At 39.1% G+C, this 20,497-nt stretch overlaps 1 protein-coding gene across 2 annotated transcripts in view; it reads left to right on the top strand.

Annotated features, from left to right (window-relative positions):
* The first annotated feature begins 223 nt into the window (after positions 1 to 223).
* The window catches only part of nxph4 (neurexophilin 4), a 38,997-nt gene continuing 18,723 nt past the window's right edge, over positions 224 to 20,497 (top strand). Inside the window, exons 1-2 of one of the 2 annotated variants that reach the window (XR_004775813.2) lie at positions 224 to 793; positions 2,461 to 3,633. Coding sequence is in view for 1 of the 2 variants with exons in the window: in XM_027010944.3 (XP_026866745.2) it covers positions 707 to 793 (87 nt within the window). In the remaining variant the exon portion in view is untranslated. Of the gene's footprint in view, positions 794 to 2,460; positions 3,634 to 20,497 lie in introns of those variants that run through there. The other variant, XM_027010944.3, reaches the window with a different exon arrangement.

The following is a 20,497-nucleotide window of genomic DNA, read 5'->3' as shown; positions in this document are numbered from 1 at the left end:
TTTCTTTCGTTTACATAAACAGGTGTTTAGGAAACCCTTTTCTATTTGTCTTATTCAGAACAAGATAGGGGTGTCGGTGTGATTTGCGAAGCGTCAAGTTTCACACAACTTGACAGAGAACGCAAAACATTACCCCACGTATAAGCTCATATTCCCCATTCGGCAAAGGTGAATAGCGCGAGTCTTAGCTGTGCAGGAACGTCATGGTTCGGTGGTAGGTGCGCGTGTGAGGTAATTTAACCTGTTGGTGTTCAAATCATTATCCACTTTTGTAGGAGAGAGAAAGAGCAGGCTGCGCCAGTAACGCATGCTTGAAGGGAGAGAAAGGAGCAACACAGCGAGAGAGAGAGAGAGGGAGAGAGACACTGACGGCAACACAGATTCTTTTTAAACACCAAACACTCCGAGAGGTGGGCATTAGGCTTGAGCGCGAGCTGATAGAATCAGTTTTGCCCCTCACAGAAGTTGCAGCCATTTAAGCGAAAACTTTCCTCCTCTGTACAAACCCTCACCACAAGTATGGATTTGTATTGTACCCATTTCCAGGACTTCAAACGCTGAACCTCATCGGTTCTCTTAATACTTTAACTACAATTTGGCGCGTTGTTCCCCCGGACAAAAATATTCTATAGTAGTCGTCAGTTTCTCATTTTGCCGGTGTTTTGATCGTTGAGTGTGTTCAGTGTATGTTTACTCAACGGGACTAATGTTCTCTGGGAGGTCGCTATCAGAAGGAGCGATGAAGCTGCTCTGTTGGAGCTTGCTAATCCTGAACCAGTGGATTCTACGAAAGGTACGGAGCTTTTGTTTATTAACCCTCTAAAGAATATAGGCTAGCGGGAGCAAACTGAACAGTGCTGTTTATGGACACGTAAAGCTGAAAATGAAGGTACTCAGTTTTGTGGGTAAGAGTGCTTAACGTTTTATTGCAATTTGCAAACTGCACCACGTGTCTAGTTTCCAGATCAACTTTTCATACTCTTGGTCACAAGACTGAGTTCCCTTTATATTCATTGCAGTCATTCCTTAGATTTCCTTAGCATTAAAGATCGACATTCATTTTATTTGGGGAGTACCGCGCACTCTACGTATCTCAACGGGACGAAAGCTTTTAAGCGTTGCGAGATAAATGGTCTGCGAACGGTTCCCTTATTTCTTCTAAAAACTGTTTCACTTTTGCCTGCTATTCCCACTCGGCACAGCTAGCATATTTCGCTGTCATCTTATCAAACAGGCCCCCAGCAACTTCTTTTAATTTTCCTCTGAAGTTCATCATATACTTGCTTCAAGCTTGTTTTTTATCATCGCATAGTCATTTACTATGAAGAGAGTTCACTCACTGAAACGTGTGTGTGAGCGTGCGCGTCTGTGTGCACGAACAGTTTATTAAATACATTTGGCTTCATTATTTATAGATAAAACACAAATGTGATTACCATATCTGAATTCTGAAGTGCACCATCGTACGCAGTCACATGATTAAGGGTATTCTCACATACAAGTAGGTATGTGACCAGTGACCTCTTTTTCTGGCGTTCCGACCCTGGTCTTCGTTCAGCATCTTTTCAACTATCATACTTTCACTTGCACAACTTTAACATACATGAGGCTTTATTGTTTTGTGAATTTTTATTTATTTGCCATTTTAGTTATTTTACCTTCTGAATTATACTGAGGATGTTTGCGGCATGCAGGGTTGATTGAATGAATAAAGCAATCTAGGGTAATAATATAATTACAATGATAATGTCAGTGATAATATGTACTATAAAACATTACAGAATTAATTGGTTTATATCTATAATTAAACACTTGCCAAGTGGAAAAAAAGACCTTTTCAGCCTTCAGTCACTAAATGTCACCTACAGCTTTGTAAGCTATTCTGAAGCCCAATGGGGAATTTGCCATTTTATCTTTATTTTATTTTGAAGACATTATTTTATTATTTGTCATGTAGTTTGTCATGTAATGTAATAATCTTACACTGAAAAACCCTAACACCTGTATGCATAATGCTCAAAGTACATACATTTGTGGCTTCTCATTACGAACAGAAATCTTTCTCCACTTTAACATACACAACACCCTGCTGCTTGCCTTTGTTCTACAATCTTTAAGAATTTTATGGAAGATTTTAGAAATGTGTTTTTGAAATTAGACATACTATAAGGGTGCTGTTTTCACACCCCACACTACATCTTATTGATGATCCTATTACCTCTCGATATGACCGTGATCATTTCATCATAAATCTGCAGACTAGTGTCACAACCATGTCTTTCCATCCACAGAGTAGGCAGAAATATGACCCAGACCACCAGGGCCGTGTTTCAGTGCAATAATGTTTTTATTCTGTGTGCAAAATTTCATAAACATGTAGTTGTTATGTGGTTTAGGTGATTCTGAGCTTCCACTTAACATTAAGAGTCAGTAACTTAATAGTGCGAAATTTGTCCTTAGATTTTCGATTCCTGCACTCAAGCATGTAAAGGAAAGGAAGGAAGGGGAAGAGCGAGACGGATGGAGCATCAACCTTCATGCAATCTGGACCTTAGTGTTTCATTTTGTTTTTAGAGTTTAGTCATTTAAAGACCCAAAGTTAAGAACACTGAAGTGATTTGGAGTGAAAACACTTATTTTATATCAACAGATGGGTCCAATCTAAGCAGCCATCAAAAGTACTTATCATACCACCCCTCTATGTCCAAATATAATAATGCATCACATTATTAAAAGAGTTGTATTGCCACACCTGTTCAAGTCTTTGTTATCTAAAATCAAATCTTTATTTGAATCAGAGACAATGTTTAAGATGAAACTAAAATCTTTAAACGTTATATCTAGATTTTAAATGAGTGATTCATGTTTGTTAATCAGTAACTTTTGTATATATATATATATATCATGAACAGTGGCAGTGGCCATCTTTTGCAGATTTGTATACATAGAAATCAGTTCCAGTCAGTTCAAATTTATTTATATAGCTTTTTTTTTTACAAGTTGTCACAAAGCAGTGCTACAAATGAACAGGTCTAGGTCCTTAATGAACAAGCTAGTGGCTTCATGCACAAAATTAAGGAAGACACGTTGGAAAGACTCAAGAGGGACCCATCCTCCTTGAGCGGCCCAGCTAATAAACAGATCGTGCTTTATTACATTATGTTTAGTCAGAGTAGCCACTTCAGTATAGATGGGGAGTTCTTAGCTACTCCGGTTGGTCTCTGTCATAGGTGAACTGTTTCTGCATCCATTGGAGTGATTGGATGTTCTGGATGGATATGGCAGCATCAGTTCATCTACTGGTGGCACTAGGACATTTTCTGGGATCATCTTAGATGCTTTGTCATCGATGAGCACATCTAGTCCAGTGTTGGCATCATGTCTGCAGTAACATGCAAATAAAACAGAAAGATGTTGTTATATCTGTAAAGATGAAAAACTCATGAACAGTCTGTATTCAGTAGGCATGCCAGTATGCAGCATGCAGGTTTATCAGATTGATAAAGTATTTATAAATAGAATAATTATATGATAAGCTAGCAGTTCATGATTGCATTGCCATGTTTGATGGACAGGGAATAATAATGTACAAAAGTGTGTGTCTTGTGAAAAAGCTAATAAAATCACTGTGGAATGAAATGACAGAGAGAACTTTGATAATACTTATCTGTGTTGTGAATGTTGCTGCCCAGATTGTATCAGCCTCTTGGCTGTAGTCATTTCAGAACTTTGTTTTGATCCTTAATGAGTTTAAATCATTTGCAGGAGTAAAGAATGCTTGTTTAAGAATTGCCAGGTGATAGATTTAAGGGTGATGAATAGTAATGAATGGAATGGGTCGCTGTGGTAACAGACACAGTTGTGAAGACTTTGGAAACAGGATTTCTATATGAATTGCTCCCAGAATGTGCTCTTAGTTATAATAATAGTCTTAAGTAACAAACATCAGATGAAGCATTTTACATTGTCATTTTGTTAGGGTTTTAATGTACAAGGTCATTGATGGAAAAATGCAAACCTCAATGAAAATTACTTTCTGAAAGGAAGACTGGTTGGAGTTACTATTAGCCTGGCCTACCATAAAAAAACACACCATTTTGATTACCCCTTTACAACAGAATTCTGACTGACTGCAATATGGCTCTATCAAAAGAGATTTCAGAAGCTTAAGCTCATAAGACAGAAAAAGGTAACCAAAGGATTTGTAAAGATTTGGGTCTGAAATGGAGAAATTCTGCGCTGTTGCTACTCTCCCTTCCCAGGTGTCTGACAAAGATCAGTGCAAGAGCATACATCGGGTCCATAAACAGTGACAATAAACACTAGAATGAAGGCATGACGTATATCAGTTAAAAAACACTGAGCAAGAGTGGTGTTCATCAAAGGTGACCAAAGAAGAAACCACTACACTAAAAAAGACTACCTGAATGTTTCAGACTAGTGCTAGAAGAATATTCTGTTGACAGACAATAGTTGAACTTTTAGATAGTGGGAGCAGCCTTATGTTTGGGGGGGAAACATAACACTTAGTATAGGGCTACACTGTTAGCTCATGGTCTGGGCACCTTCAATTATTAAAGGAACCAAATATTTTTAAAGTGTACCTGGACATTCTACAGCAGAACATCATGGTGTCTGTGTGTTATCTAAAAAGAAAAATAGGTTGGATCATGCAACATGACGTTCATCCAAAAAAAGGGCGTGGATCAACAGTAGAATGGCCCAAATTTAAAGTAATTCCAAATTTAAGGCAAGGTGTTCAAACAAACAAAGGCAATAATACACATGATCTTAAACATTGTTGAGGAATGTGCCGAAATACTTCCTAACTGTGAAGGTGATCAGTAGGTAGAGAAAGTATTTTATTGAGGTTATTGCCAAAGTTGGTTATCGGCAACAGTTCATACCCTTTTACCAGCAATAATCTTGATTGTTTAAGCCATTTTTAATTAAAGATATGGCACTGCAAAGTGCTTTGTTTGATATACATACTTTATTTATCTTTATTCATGATTATTAAATAAATGATCAGATTACTTTAATTGAAACTATTCATGCAGAAATCCAGATAGTGTATAAGAATTCAGAAACTATAAAATATCTTACACATACAAACCCCAATCTAATGATCATGTGAAAATATTTGTGTTAAATATTTGTTATATATTTGCTTATACATGCAAAGGATTCAAAATTTATGACAAGATCCTGGAATTATTCCCATGTTGTTAGTATAGTTGGGAGTGTGTCTCTTAAAAACAATGCTGTTTTCCTGTACATTTGTCTCAGAAATATGGTATCAAAGAACTGACTATTTGTTCTTGTCCTCCCATTTGTTCTTGCTTGGCCAGTGAAATATTGGTTAAAGAGATATTAACAGAGTTCAGAGACTTTACGATAAAATGTTGCACAATAAGAAATTCAGTCACATGATTGCGATGGTCATCTGGGCCAAAAGGCTGACTGGGGCCCTTGATTGGTGCATACGGGAGACTTCATTCAAACTGGACATGGCCTGCCTGTGTCATGTTTTATTGGACAGAGAGAAAACTAATATACTGGGAACACTATGAAATTGTTGTGAAACCTTGTGATATTGGGAATAATAATTTGAATTAATTAATTATTTGATTAAAGAAATAAATGAGGCATATCTTTTTAATTTGAGATTACATGAGTTTTGTAGATGTCAGATTTATATTTTGTCACTATGCACTGCAGGAAAAAAGGATGGAAATGCATGAAGGTAGTCATATTTATAGTTCTTGGTCACATGAAGCTGGTTCAAGGTTCCTGCCTTGAGCAGGTGTATTTATCAAGATTGTGGTTAGTATGACTGATGCTGACAGAACCTGTAACAGTGGTGTGTAGCCAATAAGCACCCAGTAAAAGTCAGAACTGCAGCCTCCCTAGTGTACCTATAAGATCCTTTAATCTACAGTGAGCACCCAATCAGGTGGCAACAATTACCCCAGGCCCTCCCACCAGCTGCCGAGGTTAACAGATGTGTCTAATTTTTCAGTAGAAATAGATCAGACCTCCCCAGGCACTCAGGAGGAGAAAGAGAGTAAGTGAATGCTGGGCCTGAAATCACACCCTCCTGGCGGTGCCAGAACTGCCCATGGCCAGCTGCTGCACTGGCTTAGGGAGAGTGAGCCCTGCATATGACAGTGGGTATGCATATTGCCAAAACCAGGAGGCATGCGGAAGGGCGGGGACACACTTGATGCAGCCAATGATACGGATGTGAGCTCCTCAGCAAAAGCCTTCACCTGAAATTGTGTGTGCCCGTGTTTGTCTGTGCTTGTACATGTAAGCATGTGTGTATGCATGCATGTATAAAATACTTTGTTCAAATATATCCCCTCTGCAGCACTTTTTGTTGCTTACCATGTTTAAAACTTAGTTGAACATTAAGACACAATATGCAAATCCACATCTCCAGTCATGACGCAGGTGAACATTTTGTGAGAGGCTCTTTTCAGTAAAGACCATTACATGGTTGGCTATTTTGCTTGAGAGGAAGTCTTGAATGTAGTCTTGAATGTGTGCCTGTTTGCATTCGTCTGCATACTGCTGAGACAAACGTCACAAAACAGATGAACGGTTGTGTGCCCCCCCCCCCCACCGATATTACTCAGCCCCCCCCCCCCCCCCCCCCCCCCACACACACGCATTATGCCTCCCCAGAATTACGCCTCCCAGACACAGCGAGAGGGAACCCTAATAGATTAGAAAATATAAAAAGGAAATCAGCCTGAAATGATTCCCTCTCGCCACACACTCATCCCACGCGGTGCACTCTGAACACCAGCAGCCTTGTGTGCATCGCCCAGAGAGGAGAGCAGGCGCGGAAAGGATTACCCCGTCCAAAATCGAGAGAGCGAAGGACTGGGAGAGAGAAGGCGTACTCCATTGACGGGGCCCTTCCAGCACGGATAGCAAGGGGGACATGCACCGTTATTTATTGCTTTGCAATTACCACTGAGGTATTACAGCTGTAAGGGCAGCAGGGAAAATGAAACACTTCACAGGGGAACCGATAAAGGAGCATTATTCTGGGGTTCATCAAACTGCCCCCTACATTCCTTCTTCCTCCGTCTGTCTCTTTTTCCCTCTGTCCTTTTCTCTCCTCCATCCCCTTCTGTGGCGGTATGTATCTTCGTACTGCACTGCTTTGGGTGCAGTAATAAAAAAAGAAGAGGGGAGCCAGTGGATGACAATAGATGGTGAGAAGAGATAGTATAAGGGGCTAAGTGAGAGAGATAAACATGTGAAGAGAGACGTAGTTGAAAGTGGTCAGAGGCAATGATGTGTGTGGCCTCCACTGACTCTTATTCCAGCCCTCAAGACTCCCAGACAGTCCACGATGTACATCCATCTCAGTTCCAAACACACCTGAACCAGGCATTACCTGCTGCTGTGCTGAGAGCTGTGGAGTGTCTAGGGGATCCTGATGACTGGATTGAAAAGCACTTATTCACGCTTAACCATCCTCACGCCGAAGGAGACTCAGGAACCAGGAAAATTTGACCATGGACAAGTCTGTGAGTGATGCCTTGCTGATGTGGCAAACCTTTCCAGTGATGGGTGCAGTGCACAAGTGCTCAGTCCTATTTAAGATTGCAGTCATGCCCTAGTTAGTGTTTCCCCAGTCAACAGAGGTATTGGAGAAATATAAATTTGTTTCACTCTCTAAGAATTGCATACAGTCTAAGAAATAGTTAACATCAGCAGGGATGTGCCACAATGTTTATGCTTGAGGGGTATGTGAGGATATGTGTAAACCACATATGTACTTTCTAATATCAGTTTACTATATACTATACAAGTGAATGAATAGCTCCTGGCCAGTGAGCAGTGAGACTTCTGATAGTGGGCAGAAATACACTGCATTCTCTAGTCTGTTCCTGTATCTACCTGTATGCCTGTGTGAGCGTGTGCTTGTGTTTTCTTTGCGCCTGGCTGACCAGACAGTCTTGCTTTTGCACTGTGTAGAATGAGATTAATAGTGACACACCTGCAGTAGATATATGACTGTGGATTTCCATGCAATGAAATATTTAGGGGTAATCCAAGAGATGCCGAATGCGATAACTCTGCTCGGGGTTGGAAGACCTCGCCACGCAACAGACACAAACACAGATGCACACACTCAAGGATTAGTTATTATCATTTTTTAATATCTCTACAGTGGCTTGTAAAGTATTAATATAGACACACATTTAATTTATTGGAACAAAGAACAAAAGGGAGGTTGGGCAGAGAGAGCAGGAGCTGCTTATTTGACCTGGTGTCATGTGCTGTTTACAGAAATATAATAGCAATAATAAAAATAATGGAAAGTAAATCTGCCCAAAATCCTGGCATTCACCCTAGTAAAAATACAAGAGATGTGCCAGTGTAAAAAGCTTCTATCACACTGGATCAAATCCTGAAGTGGAACTGGGAAGAATAGCAAAGAGAAACAGATTTTGTCATTGCTATCTGATTTTGAAGGTGTGTCTTCTCGCTCAGTGTTGGGCCCTAGTCCTTTGAGATTGACTTGCTTTAAAAAAAAAAAAAACCCCTTTACTTCCATTTATTTAGGGCAAACCTTGTGAGAGATACTTTTAAGGAACTCATATTCTTTTATTGTTTGTATTAGTTACCACTGGTGGTTAGCAAGCATGTTACCGTTTTCAAGGACTTTGAATGAACCTGTATTCCATGATTGGATTTCTCTCTTTCTCTGTCTGAGTGTCTCTCACCTTCACACAAACCATGCCAGAGTCCCCTTCCTCTGTGTTCTCGCTTCACCTTCCCTCTTCATCCTCTTCCTCTTCCTCTTCGCCCTGACTCCCTACTGTTCTTGATTAGAATGTGGCCCAGGCGCAAATACTGTATGTGAGACCAAATCTGTATGCTCTATGTCTCTGTTCTGCTGCCCATATTGTGAAGAGAAACAGAGAGAGGGTGTGTGTGTGTGTGTGTGTGTGTGTGTGTTGGGAATGAATCTCTAGCTCCTGTAGCCATATCTGTGTGTGTGTGTGTGTGTGTGTGTGTGTTGGGAATGAATCTCTAGCTCCTGTAGCCATATCTGTGTGTGTGTGTGTGTGTGTGTGTGTGTGTGTGTGTGTGTGTGTGTGTGTGTGTTAGGAATGAATCTCTAGCTCCTGTAGCCATATCTGTGTGTGTGTGTGTGTGTGTGTGTGTGTGTGTGTGTTGGGAATGAATCTCTAGCTCCTGTAGCCATATCTGTGTGTGTGTGTGTGTGTGTGTGTGTGTGTGTGTGTGTGTGTGTGTGTGTGCCTGTGTATAAGTCTGTATGTGACTCTAGATGGATAGGAGATGGCAGCCTCTACTGCAGAATGATATACACTCTCAGCTCGGGTCAGTCTTAATTAGACCAACCAGAGGTCAGGAGTAGAGGTCAGAGTCCCAGGCCTTCAACTCAGTCCACGTCTGCCCAGAAGAGGCTCTCTGTGATGGGCACAGGGAAAAGGAGAGATGCAGGAGCAGAGACGTATGGCTAACCTCGTGTTTCACATGATACAAAGCTCATTCATTCCACTGCACACTTTTCTTCATATCGTGAGCAATCAGAGCACTTTAGAATAATGCAGTTTGGATTTCCCCCTTTTCTCATTTTCAGTATATTTACAGTGTGAGGTTTCCCCTTCAGTTCCCCTGACTATCTGACTACATTTGGTGTGTATATGTTGGTGCTTCTCGTATTCCTTCAGCATCAGATTGAGATTTGTGTGCCCTCCCATTTTGACTACCTGATAGTCGATCATGTGTCTGTATCCGCTGAATCGAGTGCAGGCGTTCGAGCATGTGCATCCACTCCCACACAGAAGCTCATCTGGATTGTCTTTGCAAGGATAGCTCTCCATATGTTGTCTCCAGCAATAGGCTTGTATTACACATATCCCTAAGGATGTGTGTGTGTAAGTGTGTGTGCGTGCTCGCATGCGTGCATGTGCATGCTCATACAGCCATTGTATATAATAAAACAAATTGGAGCTGCTGGAGTACTCCATTATACATACCTACATGAGATGAGGGGACTTAAAGTCACATATCCTTCCACATGTCAGTCAAAGTCAGCCCATGGAGGAACACGTCTGATGCCAAACAGTGCCCATACATTAACCACTGCACCTGGTCTTTACATGCTTACTGTTTAAACACACACACACACACACACACACACACACACTAGTGACACGGAAAATATTCTAAATAATTACAGTGTTACCCTTCATAGGTTTTAGCTATTGATCAGTGCATGCCCAATAGCATGTTGTTAAATGAAAAGTAATAGGAGCCAAATGATCCAATGATCTTCCTAGAAAAAGAGTACAAAGGCAAAAGTGTTTTTTAGGTTTCTTAATGTGCTGATGCATCCACTTTGTTTTTTATCCACAAGCATAAGGATCATTAGGACACAGGTATGTTCGGATCCAGATGCGGAAGTTCTTATTTCTTACTTGGCACTGATAAAGTACGCAGGAAGGACTGGCTGAGGCCAAGGCAGGTTCGGCGTTCGTGACATGGAAATTGCTAGGGAGAGAGTTGTCTTTCCAATCCAGGGTCAGAACGGGTAGGCAGAATCCAGAAGGTACTGAGAGACTAGGAGCGAGGCATAGTCTGAGGGTGAAACAAAGATCGATAACCAGGTAGACCAACAGAAGAGAAACACACTCAGTATGCATCATAAGACAGCAATACTTTGCAAAGAAGTCAGGAAGAGCGGAGTCTATATATGAATACCGAGAGTAATTAATTAGAAGGGAAGCAGTGTAGAACATCAGTACTCAGGTGAAGGTGATCTGGTTAGTTGGGGAAGTCTCCCTGAAGTGGGTGCGACAATCCTAGAGGGCTGGGCAGAATTTGTGACAACTTTAAAGGACAAACAATCAGTTAACTGAGTTGTGATGAGGGTTTTTCTACATCAATTAAGAGGTGAAACTGAATATATCAGAAATAAACATGTTAGTTAACGATAGACCAAAAACAAGGAATGTGTTTTTAAGTGGCACCTGGCAAAAAAGACCCAGCAGCCCTTCTATGCAGTCCAGGCATAAGATGAACCTGATTACATCAGACATCACAGCTACAGTGTTTGATTACATCAGACATCACAGCTACAGTGTCTGACTCCAGACTATGATAAGGAGGATTTCCAAACTTTGTGTATGTATATGTACCAGTGCATCAGAAAGAAACCAAAGTGAATACAGACCCTGTAAATGTTTGGAGTGGATACATCAGCAGGAAAAAAATGTTATTTGAAAACCTGTCTCCCTGTATGACTGTTGTCCTAATGATTAACTACTTTTTACACCTTTGTGTGTATGTGTGTGTGTGTGTGTGTGTGTGTGTGTGTGTGTGTCTGTCTATCTTTCTCTCTATGTGTTTGCGTGTGGCTATGTGTATGTGTGTCCATGCATTGCAAGGTTTGGGCACAGTTCCAGACACATAAATCACAGAGAGAGAGAGATTAAAATCAGACCTCAGTGAGATTAACTGTCATGTTACCTTGTAAATAGGAATTAGACAATAAATAAATAAATAAATAAAGAAGTAAATAAACACACACTCACAAAAAACATAGTTCCAGTGTCCATACTCACCACAGATGACCTCAAGGAAGCAACAGACTGGTTGTGTATTCTGTGTCTGTAGTATCACAGTTGCTTGTGGGCTGGTGGTAGTGGGACAATGGGTAAGAACTTACTGATAGCCAAATGATGTGGGTTCATATTCTAGGAAGAACATATGGAAACGTAAAGCCTTATCCAATATCTCAGGGTCAAATATCTCAGGTAAACCTCTTTAATCTCAAACTGAAAAATCAACACTGATAATGTGTGGTATTAAGTTGATGAACCTCTGTGAGGGATATGAATGTACATCCACCAGAACATCTGCAAAAGACTTTGCTTCCATCAACAACTGAAGACTTGATTTAATCCTTTTTAAATAAGTGTATGTAAAAGGTCTATGTATAACCAAATTTAAAAAGACATTGTTTTATCTCTTACTTAGATTTACATATACATATTTAATTCCTAGAAATATGTATTTCCTCTCAAAGTCTTATTTATTGCAATGAGATAAATTAAAAGTATCATATGGTGAACTTAAAAGTAATCTTTATCATATTCACTGTTATGATTTGTTGAATCCTCTTGGGTGAATTTCAAGGTGGATTTTTCATTTTTCTGAATGGACTCTGTAAATTTGCATGTTATTATGTACAATATTCCCTCTCACTGTGGTTAATATCACGTGCGTGTGTGTGTGTGTGTGTGTGTTTACATGCATGGTTAACTTAACATGGTACCCCCTAAATCTTACTTGATGGAAACAGATTTCAGGAAAATGAATAGTTTTCAAGGTGTAGACTTCTTGGATCTTAAAATATATACATGAACATCACTGAATTACAATGAGAGGCACCCAGTGTGAGTGCTTGTAAGTGAATGTGTGTGTGCATGTGTGTGTTCATGTCCATGACAGTAATTCCTCTATAATCCAAGATTAAGCAAAACAGATCTCCAACTTGGCATTTCCAGAGGTTCAGCTTTTGAACTAATAACTGAACTCCAGTCTATAGTGACACACACACACACACACACACACACACACACACACACACAGAGAGAGAGAGAGAGAGAAAGAAAGAAAAAGAAAAAGCAAGCGAATAGAACATCTTTTGGCAAGTCTGCATGTGGACTCGAGGGACAGACTGTACCTGGTAGATTATGTAAGACAGAATGCTCTTGGTAGAATATACCAATGATTTTGATAGCTGTGACAGCTCTATTGGACTTGGCATAATATGTTACCAATCAGCTGCTGAACACCATTCACATTATGAATACCTACACTTGTGACTTCCAACACGTCAACTTTCACACTAATCTAATATGAAAACCCAATTTGAACTATCTGAAAATCCTCAACAAGATTTCACTTCAACTCCCAAACCTTTGAACACCAAGAACTCATGAAATGATTGCAAAAAATAATGTGGCATGACAGTGTCTAATTTTCTCTTTATTTTAGGTACATCTTCAGTTTCAGTGTTTATGTGTACTTTCAAGAATGAGTTTGCAAACCAAGAGAATTATAAATAATAGTAATAAGTAATGAGTAAATAAATTCTTAAAAACTTTAAATATTTTTATTAAACAAACGGCACAACAATTTCCATTGCCATATTAAATATATGTTTTAAACAGTTGCTATGGGAACTTCTAAGAAAATTACCTCTTTACAAGAGCGCAATTTGAGTCTGATGTTCTGTTGAATTCAGGTTTCCACTGCTTTACTAGCATCTTTCACCCATTTCAGGTTTGCTATGAACAACCTCTAAGTTCCACATGTTCTGTACATCAATTATGCAAAAGTAGAATTTTATTATGTTTGGAGATGTTGCCTATAAAACTCTGCATACCATCAAACCCTCATCCCAACTGTGAAGCCTGATGGAAGTAGTACAGTGGTGTGGGGCCGCTTTACTCTCTGAGGGCCTGGATGGCTTGGTGTCATCGAGTGACCAATAAATCCCATGCTGTATGAAGATGTGATGTGAGATCATGGAGCATGACAATTCACTAAAATATAGGAGAAAATCAACCATTGAAAGTCATAAACAGAAGAAATGATGGAACAGCCAAGTTAGCGTTCTGACATCTATTATTGAACAGCCAAGTTAGAGTTCTGACCACAGCCCTATTGAAATGCTGTGGTTTGAGCTGAAGCAGGCCATTCAAACAAGAGATTCTAAACTAAATTTGTTTTGTATACAGCAATTTTACAAAATATATGTACTCCTAAGAAGACTGATCAGCCACTAAAGAAAGCGTTTGGTTTTTATTGTCAAAAATAAACAAGGCAACAAGGACATGGACTTACACATTGGTGCATGTGTTGATGGTTATATGTGGCTCTTTATAAAACATTATAAGATAAATATGATAACATCAAACTTTAGGAGCAACTTGCACAGAAATTCCAAAGGGTTCACATTTTCCTGCACATTTTCCTTACGCATAAAGGTTAGACTACCAGTGGATTTGCTGTAACATAGCTGTATATTTTCTTTGTTTTATTTTTAACAATGCAATATATATATCATTTTAATTATGAACTTAAATAGGTTACTACAACCCTGCATGACACAAATGTGCTTCCTTTAAAGAAACAGTATATAAAAAATAGTTTTGTTTTTTTTTTCCTGTATTCCTTGACTGTCCAAATACTGATAAATACCAGAACCTTTGGTTAGTGGTCTGCAGGCCATTTGACAGTTCAGTATTTAAACAGTAACTAAACTATGAATTACTGGGGGAAAGATTTTTCTCTTGCTCACATCACCTAACTTATGCAGTGACATGTATTTTTAATCGCTGTTCATTATAATGCAAGGTCTTTATTTTGGTGAAATAGCAATACTGGTTTTAAATGATGGACTAATTTAATAAGTAGGTTTAAAAATGCAGTTGACACTTGCTGTTTTGCTTCTGCTCAGGGGTCCCTCCAACTTGACAAGAACTTTATTTAGCAGCCCCAGTTCCAAGTGGGATGATTAAAGTGTTACTCTAATTAGAAAAGGTTCAGAAGGTCTGGCAACAGGGGAGGAGGACTGCAAACAAACAAGTAAACAAACAAGTAAACAAAGAACTGGTGTGGTGTAATGGAGAGGGTGAAGAGATCTGAATCATCAGAGATTTGAGAGAGAGAGAGAGAGAGAGAATGAAGAAGTAGTAGCATTCTTTTAATGGGCCCCTGTATTTCAGATGTGTGTGTGTGTGTGTGTGTGTGTGTGTGTGTGTGTGTGTGTGTGTGTGTGTGTGTGTGTGTGTGTGTGAGATCCCTTTACTGTATTCAAGTCACCCCTTAAACTAAGCGACATGTAGATTAAAGATACTTATATGCTACATATACAGTTGTGCTCATAAGTTTACATACCCTGGCAGAATTTGTCATTTTTTAATATTTTTTTAGAGAATAATAATGATAACTTTTCTTTTATTCATGTTTATAAAAGAACCCAAGTGGTTGGGTCAAGCCATTTATTATCAAACAATTGTTTTTGCCCTTTTTAAAATCATAATGACAACAGAAACTACCCAAATGACCCTAATCAAATGTCTACATACCCTAGTCCTTAATACCGTGTATTGCTTCCTTTAACATCAATGACAGCTCGAAGTCTTTTGTGGTAGTTGTGAATGAGGCAGTTTATTTTCCCAGATGTTAAAGCCGCCCATTTTTCTTGGCAAAATGCCTCCAGTTCCTGTAAATTCTTGGGCTGTCTTGCATGAACTGCACATTTATATCTCCCCAAAGTGGCTCAATGATATTCGGGTCAGGAGACTGAGATGGCCACTCCAGAACCTTCACTTTTTTTCTGCTGTAGCCAATGACAGGTTGACTTGGCCTTGTGTTTTGGATCATTGTCATGTTGGAACATCCAAGTGCGCCCCATGTGCAGCTTCCAGGCTGATGAGTGCAAATTTACCTCCAGTATTTTCTGATAAAATACTGCATTCATCCTACCATCAATTTTAACCAAGTTCCCTGTGCCTGTGTAGCTCACACATCCCCAAAACATCAGCAATCCACCTCCATGTTTTACAGTAGGGATGGTGTACTTTTCATCATAGGCCTTGTTGATTTCTCTCAAAATGTAGCGTTTATGTTCCAGAAATCTTGAGGCTTGTCTCTGTGCTGTCTGGCATATTGTGAGCAGGCTGCTTTGTGGCATTGGCGTAGTAAGGGCTTTCTTCTGGCGACTCGGCCATGCACCCCATTTTTCTTCAAGTGCCTCCTTATTGTGCATCTTGAAACAGCCACAACACTTTTTATCAGAGAGTCCTGTATGACAGCTGACATTATTTGTGGGTTTTTCTTTGCATCCTGAATGATTTTCCTGGCAATTGTACTTGAAATTTTTGTTGGTCTACCTGACCTTGGCTTGGTTTCAGCAGAATCCCTCATTTTCCACTTCTTAATTGGAGTTTGAACACTGCTGATCAGCATTCTCAATTCCTTGGATATCTTTTTATATCCTTTTCCTGTTTTATAAAGTTCAACTATCTCCCGCAGATCCTTTGATAATTATTTTGCTTTCCCCATGTCTCACTAACTTACTGACTCTTTATACACACACAGTGATTGACAAGCAAACAGATTACAGGTGAGAATGGTTACCTTTACCATGGTTACCTGTGTGTGTCAACTTGTGTGTAGGTTATCATGCCAAAACTTCCAGGGTATATAAACATTTGATCAGGGTAATTTGGCCAGTTTCTGTTGTCATTATGCTTTTAAAAAGGGCAAAAACAATTGTTTGATAATAAATGGCTTGACTCAACCACTAAACATGAATAAAAGAAAAATTGTTGTATTATCATTATTATTCTCTGAAAAGATATTTAAAAATCACAAATTCTGCCAGGTTATGTAAACTTATGAGCAGAAGTGTAAATATAAGGACATATTCTAAGTGATTTGCACACATTTTAGAGAAAGGTGGTTTATTATCTTTAGACAAAACCAAATGGTACATTATAGCCTATTACAACTGAAGTGAGGGCCACACACAATACAAGGATTAGATCATGAATTGAGGATTGTTTTTAGAGTATGTCAGCCTTTCCCCTATCCCATAAAAGAATACAATTGCAATAATCATGCAATTTTAGGACAGGTGCTGTTTCTGGGGAGAAAGAAAATTATAGTCAGGCTTGGCAGACAGAGAAAGAGAGAGAGAGAGAAACAGAGAGTAGAGAACGAGAAAGAGAATAATAATCTCGGTCAAAATTAAAAACATCCAAAAATGAAATAAAGATGAGTGCTGTGTTGAGGCCTTACCGGTGGAATATAAAAGACGGAGTATTAAATATATATATTACGCAGGAGACAAACTGAATGCTAAGCCAGGCCTACCTGCTCTCAGGCGTCCACAGTCGCTTCATTACTGAGGGAGATGGTGTAGGATCAAGCCCTGTTCTTTCCTCATTGCTTCCATGCTGATGCTTCCTCTCCCTCCCTCTTCCTCTCCTAGGCAACAACAGAGTTGAAGTGAAACCGACGGCCATTTTTAATAAGATTCTGTGTTATTTTCCCACTCCTCTAATGCTTTTATTATTGCAGATTCACTCACAGGTGAAGTGTATTGATCATGGCTTAGAGAGAGAGAGAGAGAGAGAGAGAGAGAGAAGGAGAGAAGGAAAGTCTATGTGCATAGTGTTTCTCTTAGAAAGCATTTCTTCTAAATTCTAAAACCTCAAACAAGCCAGGCAGCCACTTTCAGATCAGTCCATGGTAATGTGCTTAGTGGTTATTGTACAGCAACTTGCATATCTAAAGTGTTTTCCAAGGAAAATCAAAATGGTACTAAAACTGATGCTGTGCATATGATAGTACGTCAGTAGCTCCAAGTGCCATTTTGATGGTTTGGTTTGATCCTTTTATAATAATATTAATAAGCTTTTATAATTAATCTTGCAGGTCACATCTCAGTGATCACATAACTAAAACAGAAACACAATCAGTAACAAGTTTCAGATTGTACAAAGCATTTCAATATTTTATTTACATCATGCCTGATGTGAACCTTTCAAGGCCAAATGCCCAAATTCCTACTGGGATGCCATTTATGCATGATCATGCACAATTTGATAACAATAAGACAACATGAAAATCAGGGCCTGCAAATCGAGCTTTAGTGTAAAGAAGCCTTTTGTAGAGTAAGACATCTGTTACTGGAGGTTGAAAGGAGTGGGTAAGTAATGATGCTTCCTCTTGCCTAGTCCTGAAGGTCAGCAGTCTGCCGTGGTGCATTGTGGGATAGTTGCCCCAGTCAGAATGGATGTCTTGTTTGTCTTTGACTTTGGCCCAGAATTTATTGTCCTCCTCCCCCTGGCCAAGGAACAAACATTTTGGGCTAACATATCTTTCCATCTCTCTCTCTCTCTCTCTCTCTCTCTCTCTCTCTCTCTCTCTCCTGTTAATCATATCATTTACATTCATTTTATATAAAACAATTTACAGTTTGACTATTGACTTAACAGACTCTAATTTTGTAATGCCACTTAATGCTGCATTTTACTAATTTTGTAGCATGAACATGCATTTATTGCAATTTGTTAATTTGGTGGACATAAAGCACCTGTGACAAGGTAAGTGGAGTGGCGCAACAGGGGTGTGGCATTTACCACAGTGGGTGTGGCATTTACCACAGTGGGTGTGGCATTTACCATAGTGGGTGTGGCATTTACCATAGTGGGTGTGGCATTTACCACAGTGGGTGTGGCATTTACCACAGTGGGTGTGGCATTTACAACAGCAGGACTTTCAAATCCGTGTGCGCTACATTAGTTTTGAACCCAGCTAATTATTTTCCTCATTTCAAGCAGGCACGTAAAGGCACATGCAGTTTCTCAAAACAGGATTTTAACAAAGAACATCACCCCAAAACATTATTACTAACTAAATACAAGTACTAATACAAATACATAGGAATTTGTATTAGGAAGAACAAATGATTTTAATTTTTTTTTGTAAGAAAAAACAAATCTATTGTGACTATTACATATGAATCAGACAGCTGGCATGTCAAGTTACATAAAAATTACATCGTTTAAATAATTTAGTTAATAATTGAAATAATCACAATTTTGTACATTTTTACATAGATTAATCTAAATATTACATATATTCTCATCACACGGAACAACAATTTTTTATATATATATATATATATATATATATATATATATATATATATATATATATATATATATATGTAGGTTCATCAAATCCCATATATTTTGGTGTGATGACTTTGAACTTCCCAGAGTGCCACTCTGCACTGGATTAATGCCCTTGCTGCTGGTCATGAAAATAGAAAAGGACACCACGCCCACACATGCCTACACTATGGTCTTATTCCTTATTTCTGCACTTGCACTGCGTCCACAGAAATAGAGCCAGCCATGTTTTAGAGAGTAAGAGCACATTTTCAGGAAGGAAGAGAGTGGGTTGCAAAATTTAGATACAGAGTATGACAGTGTGGTGGCTTAGCATCATCCACTTATGATCTACTTAACAGAGGTGTATGTATTCCTGTGTGTGTGTGTGTGTGTGTGTGTGCCTGCTTCTATCAGACTAAAGAGATGCTGACCTGTCTGCCTCAACGCCTCACAGCTTGTTAGTTATAACAGGTCCACTTCATTTCCCAGACCAGTGTACACAGACACACACATTCATCTGCCCTCACAGCCAAGTGCAGTCCAACCAACTGCCATATTGTCTATGGGCGTGTGTGTGTTAGAATGCAATTTCTATTAACCTTATCACTTATTGTTAAGACAAAGTGCCCGCATAGTAACAGGGAACAGATCTGAAGTAACATGAATTTATTATGAACAATGAACATAAACGAATCAAGTTGCTAGGCTAAAGTCCTGTTGATTGCGATTAATCACAATGATTTGGGAGATGCTCTCCAGAGATCATGGCTCACTTCACATTGAAGATCGCACCACAAATGTTTTCATCCACACCAAGGTTTGTATGTGACATCCACTAGCAAGCCTTGCTAGTTTCAAGTCTGTGAAAGCAGTTCACACATTTGATTACAGAAGCTCAATTCCTAACCATATCCTGGGACACAGCAGCTAGCAAAATATGATTATTATAAACTGAAAATGACATAAAATTAAATTATATATATGACATTCTTATTCTGACAAAACTGTCTGAGACATTTTCAGATGTCTCACGTGAGGACAGAATTCGGGCATGGTCCTTTTGGGCTCACACATACTCAAACACATGGTCTGCACAGCGAGGCAGAACTTTCTTTCCCTCATTCTTATCGTCTTAGTTCTCAAATGTGTTTCATGAGTTGGTCCTGGCTGCAGACCAGCTACAGTGTTTGTGGCAGCCTACGTCCTCCACCACAGTCAACGTGCCAGCCTATGTCCTCCACCACAGTTGATGTGTGACGTAGCCTAAGATCTGACCTGGGTCACGTTTAAAGATAGCATTTGAGAATAAAAGTGTAAATCCTGAGACCGTAGCCATTTGTATCATGTATTTTTGATGAAACAGGCAATTTGTTTTCGGGGTATTGAATCGATCTATTGGGTTTTAATTAGATCGTGTAAAACGCAACGTAATATAATATAATACAATATAATATTTGTATTTTTTTTGCTGACCACTTTGCCTTGGTGACATAGCCAAAAATCATAAAACATATTTGTAGACAAGAAAAACACATGGTATTTTGAAAAGAGATTATAGAAAAGCAGGAGAATATGATGAGGGACATAAATTAACAAGGTAAAGAGATCAATTTAGATTTCAGGCTGACTATAAATATTGGGTGTAAATGCAGGTAGACATTTCAGTGCCCAGCTGCATAGCCTATCTTAGCTTGTTTATTTATGTTAACGTAAATAAAGTGGGTAATATTATATCCATT

This window comes from Electrophorus electricus, chromosome 7 (assembly GCF_041902795.1).
Source record: "Electrophorus electricus isolate QZ-2024a chromosome 7, ASM4190279v1, whole genome shotgun sequence".
Classification (NCBI taxonomy): Eukaryota; Metazoa; Chordata; class Actinopteri; order Gymnotiformes; family Gymnotidae; genus Electrophorus; species Electrophorus electricus.
This window is presented reverse-complemented; position numbering and strand designations above follow the sequence as displayed.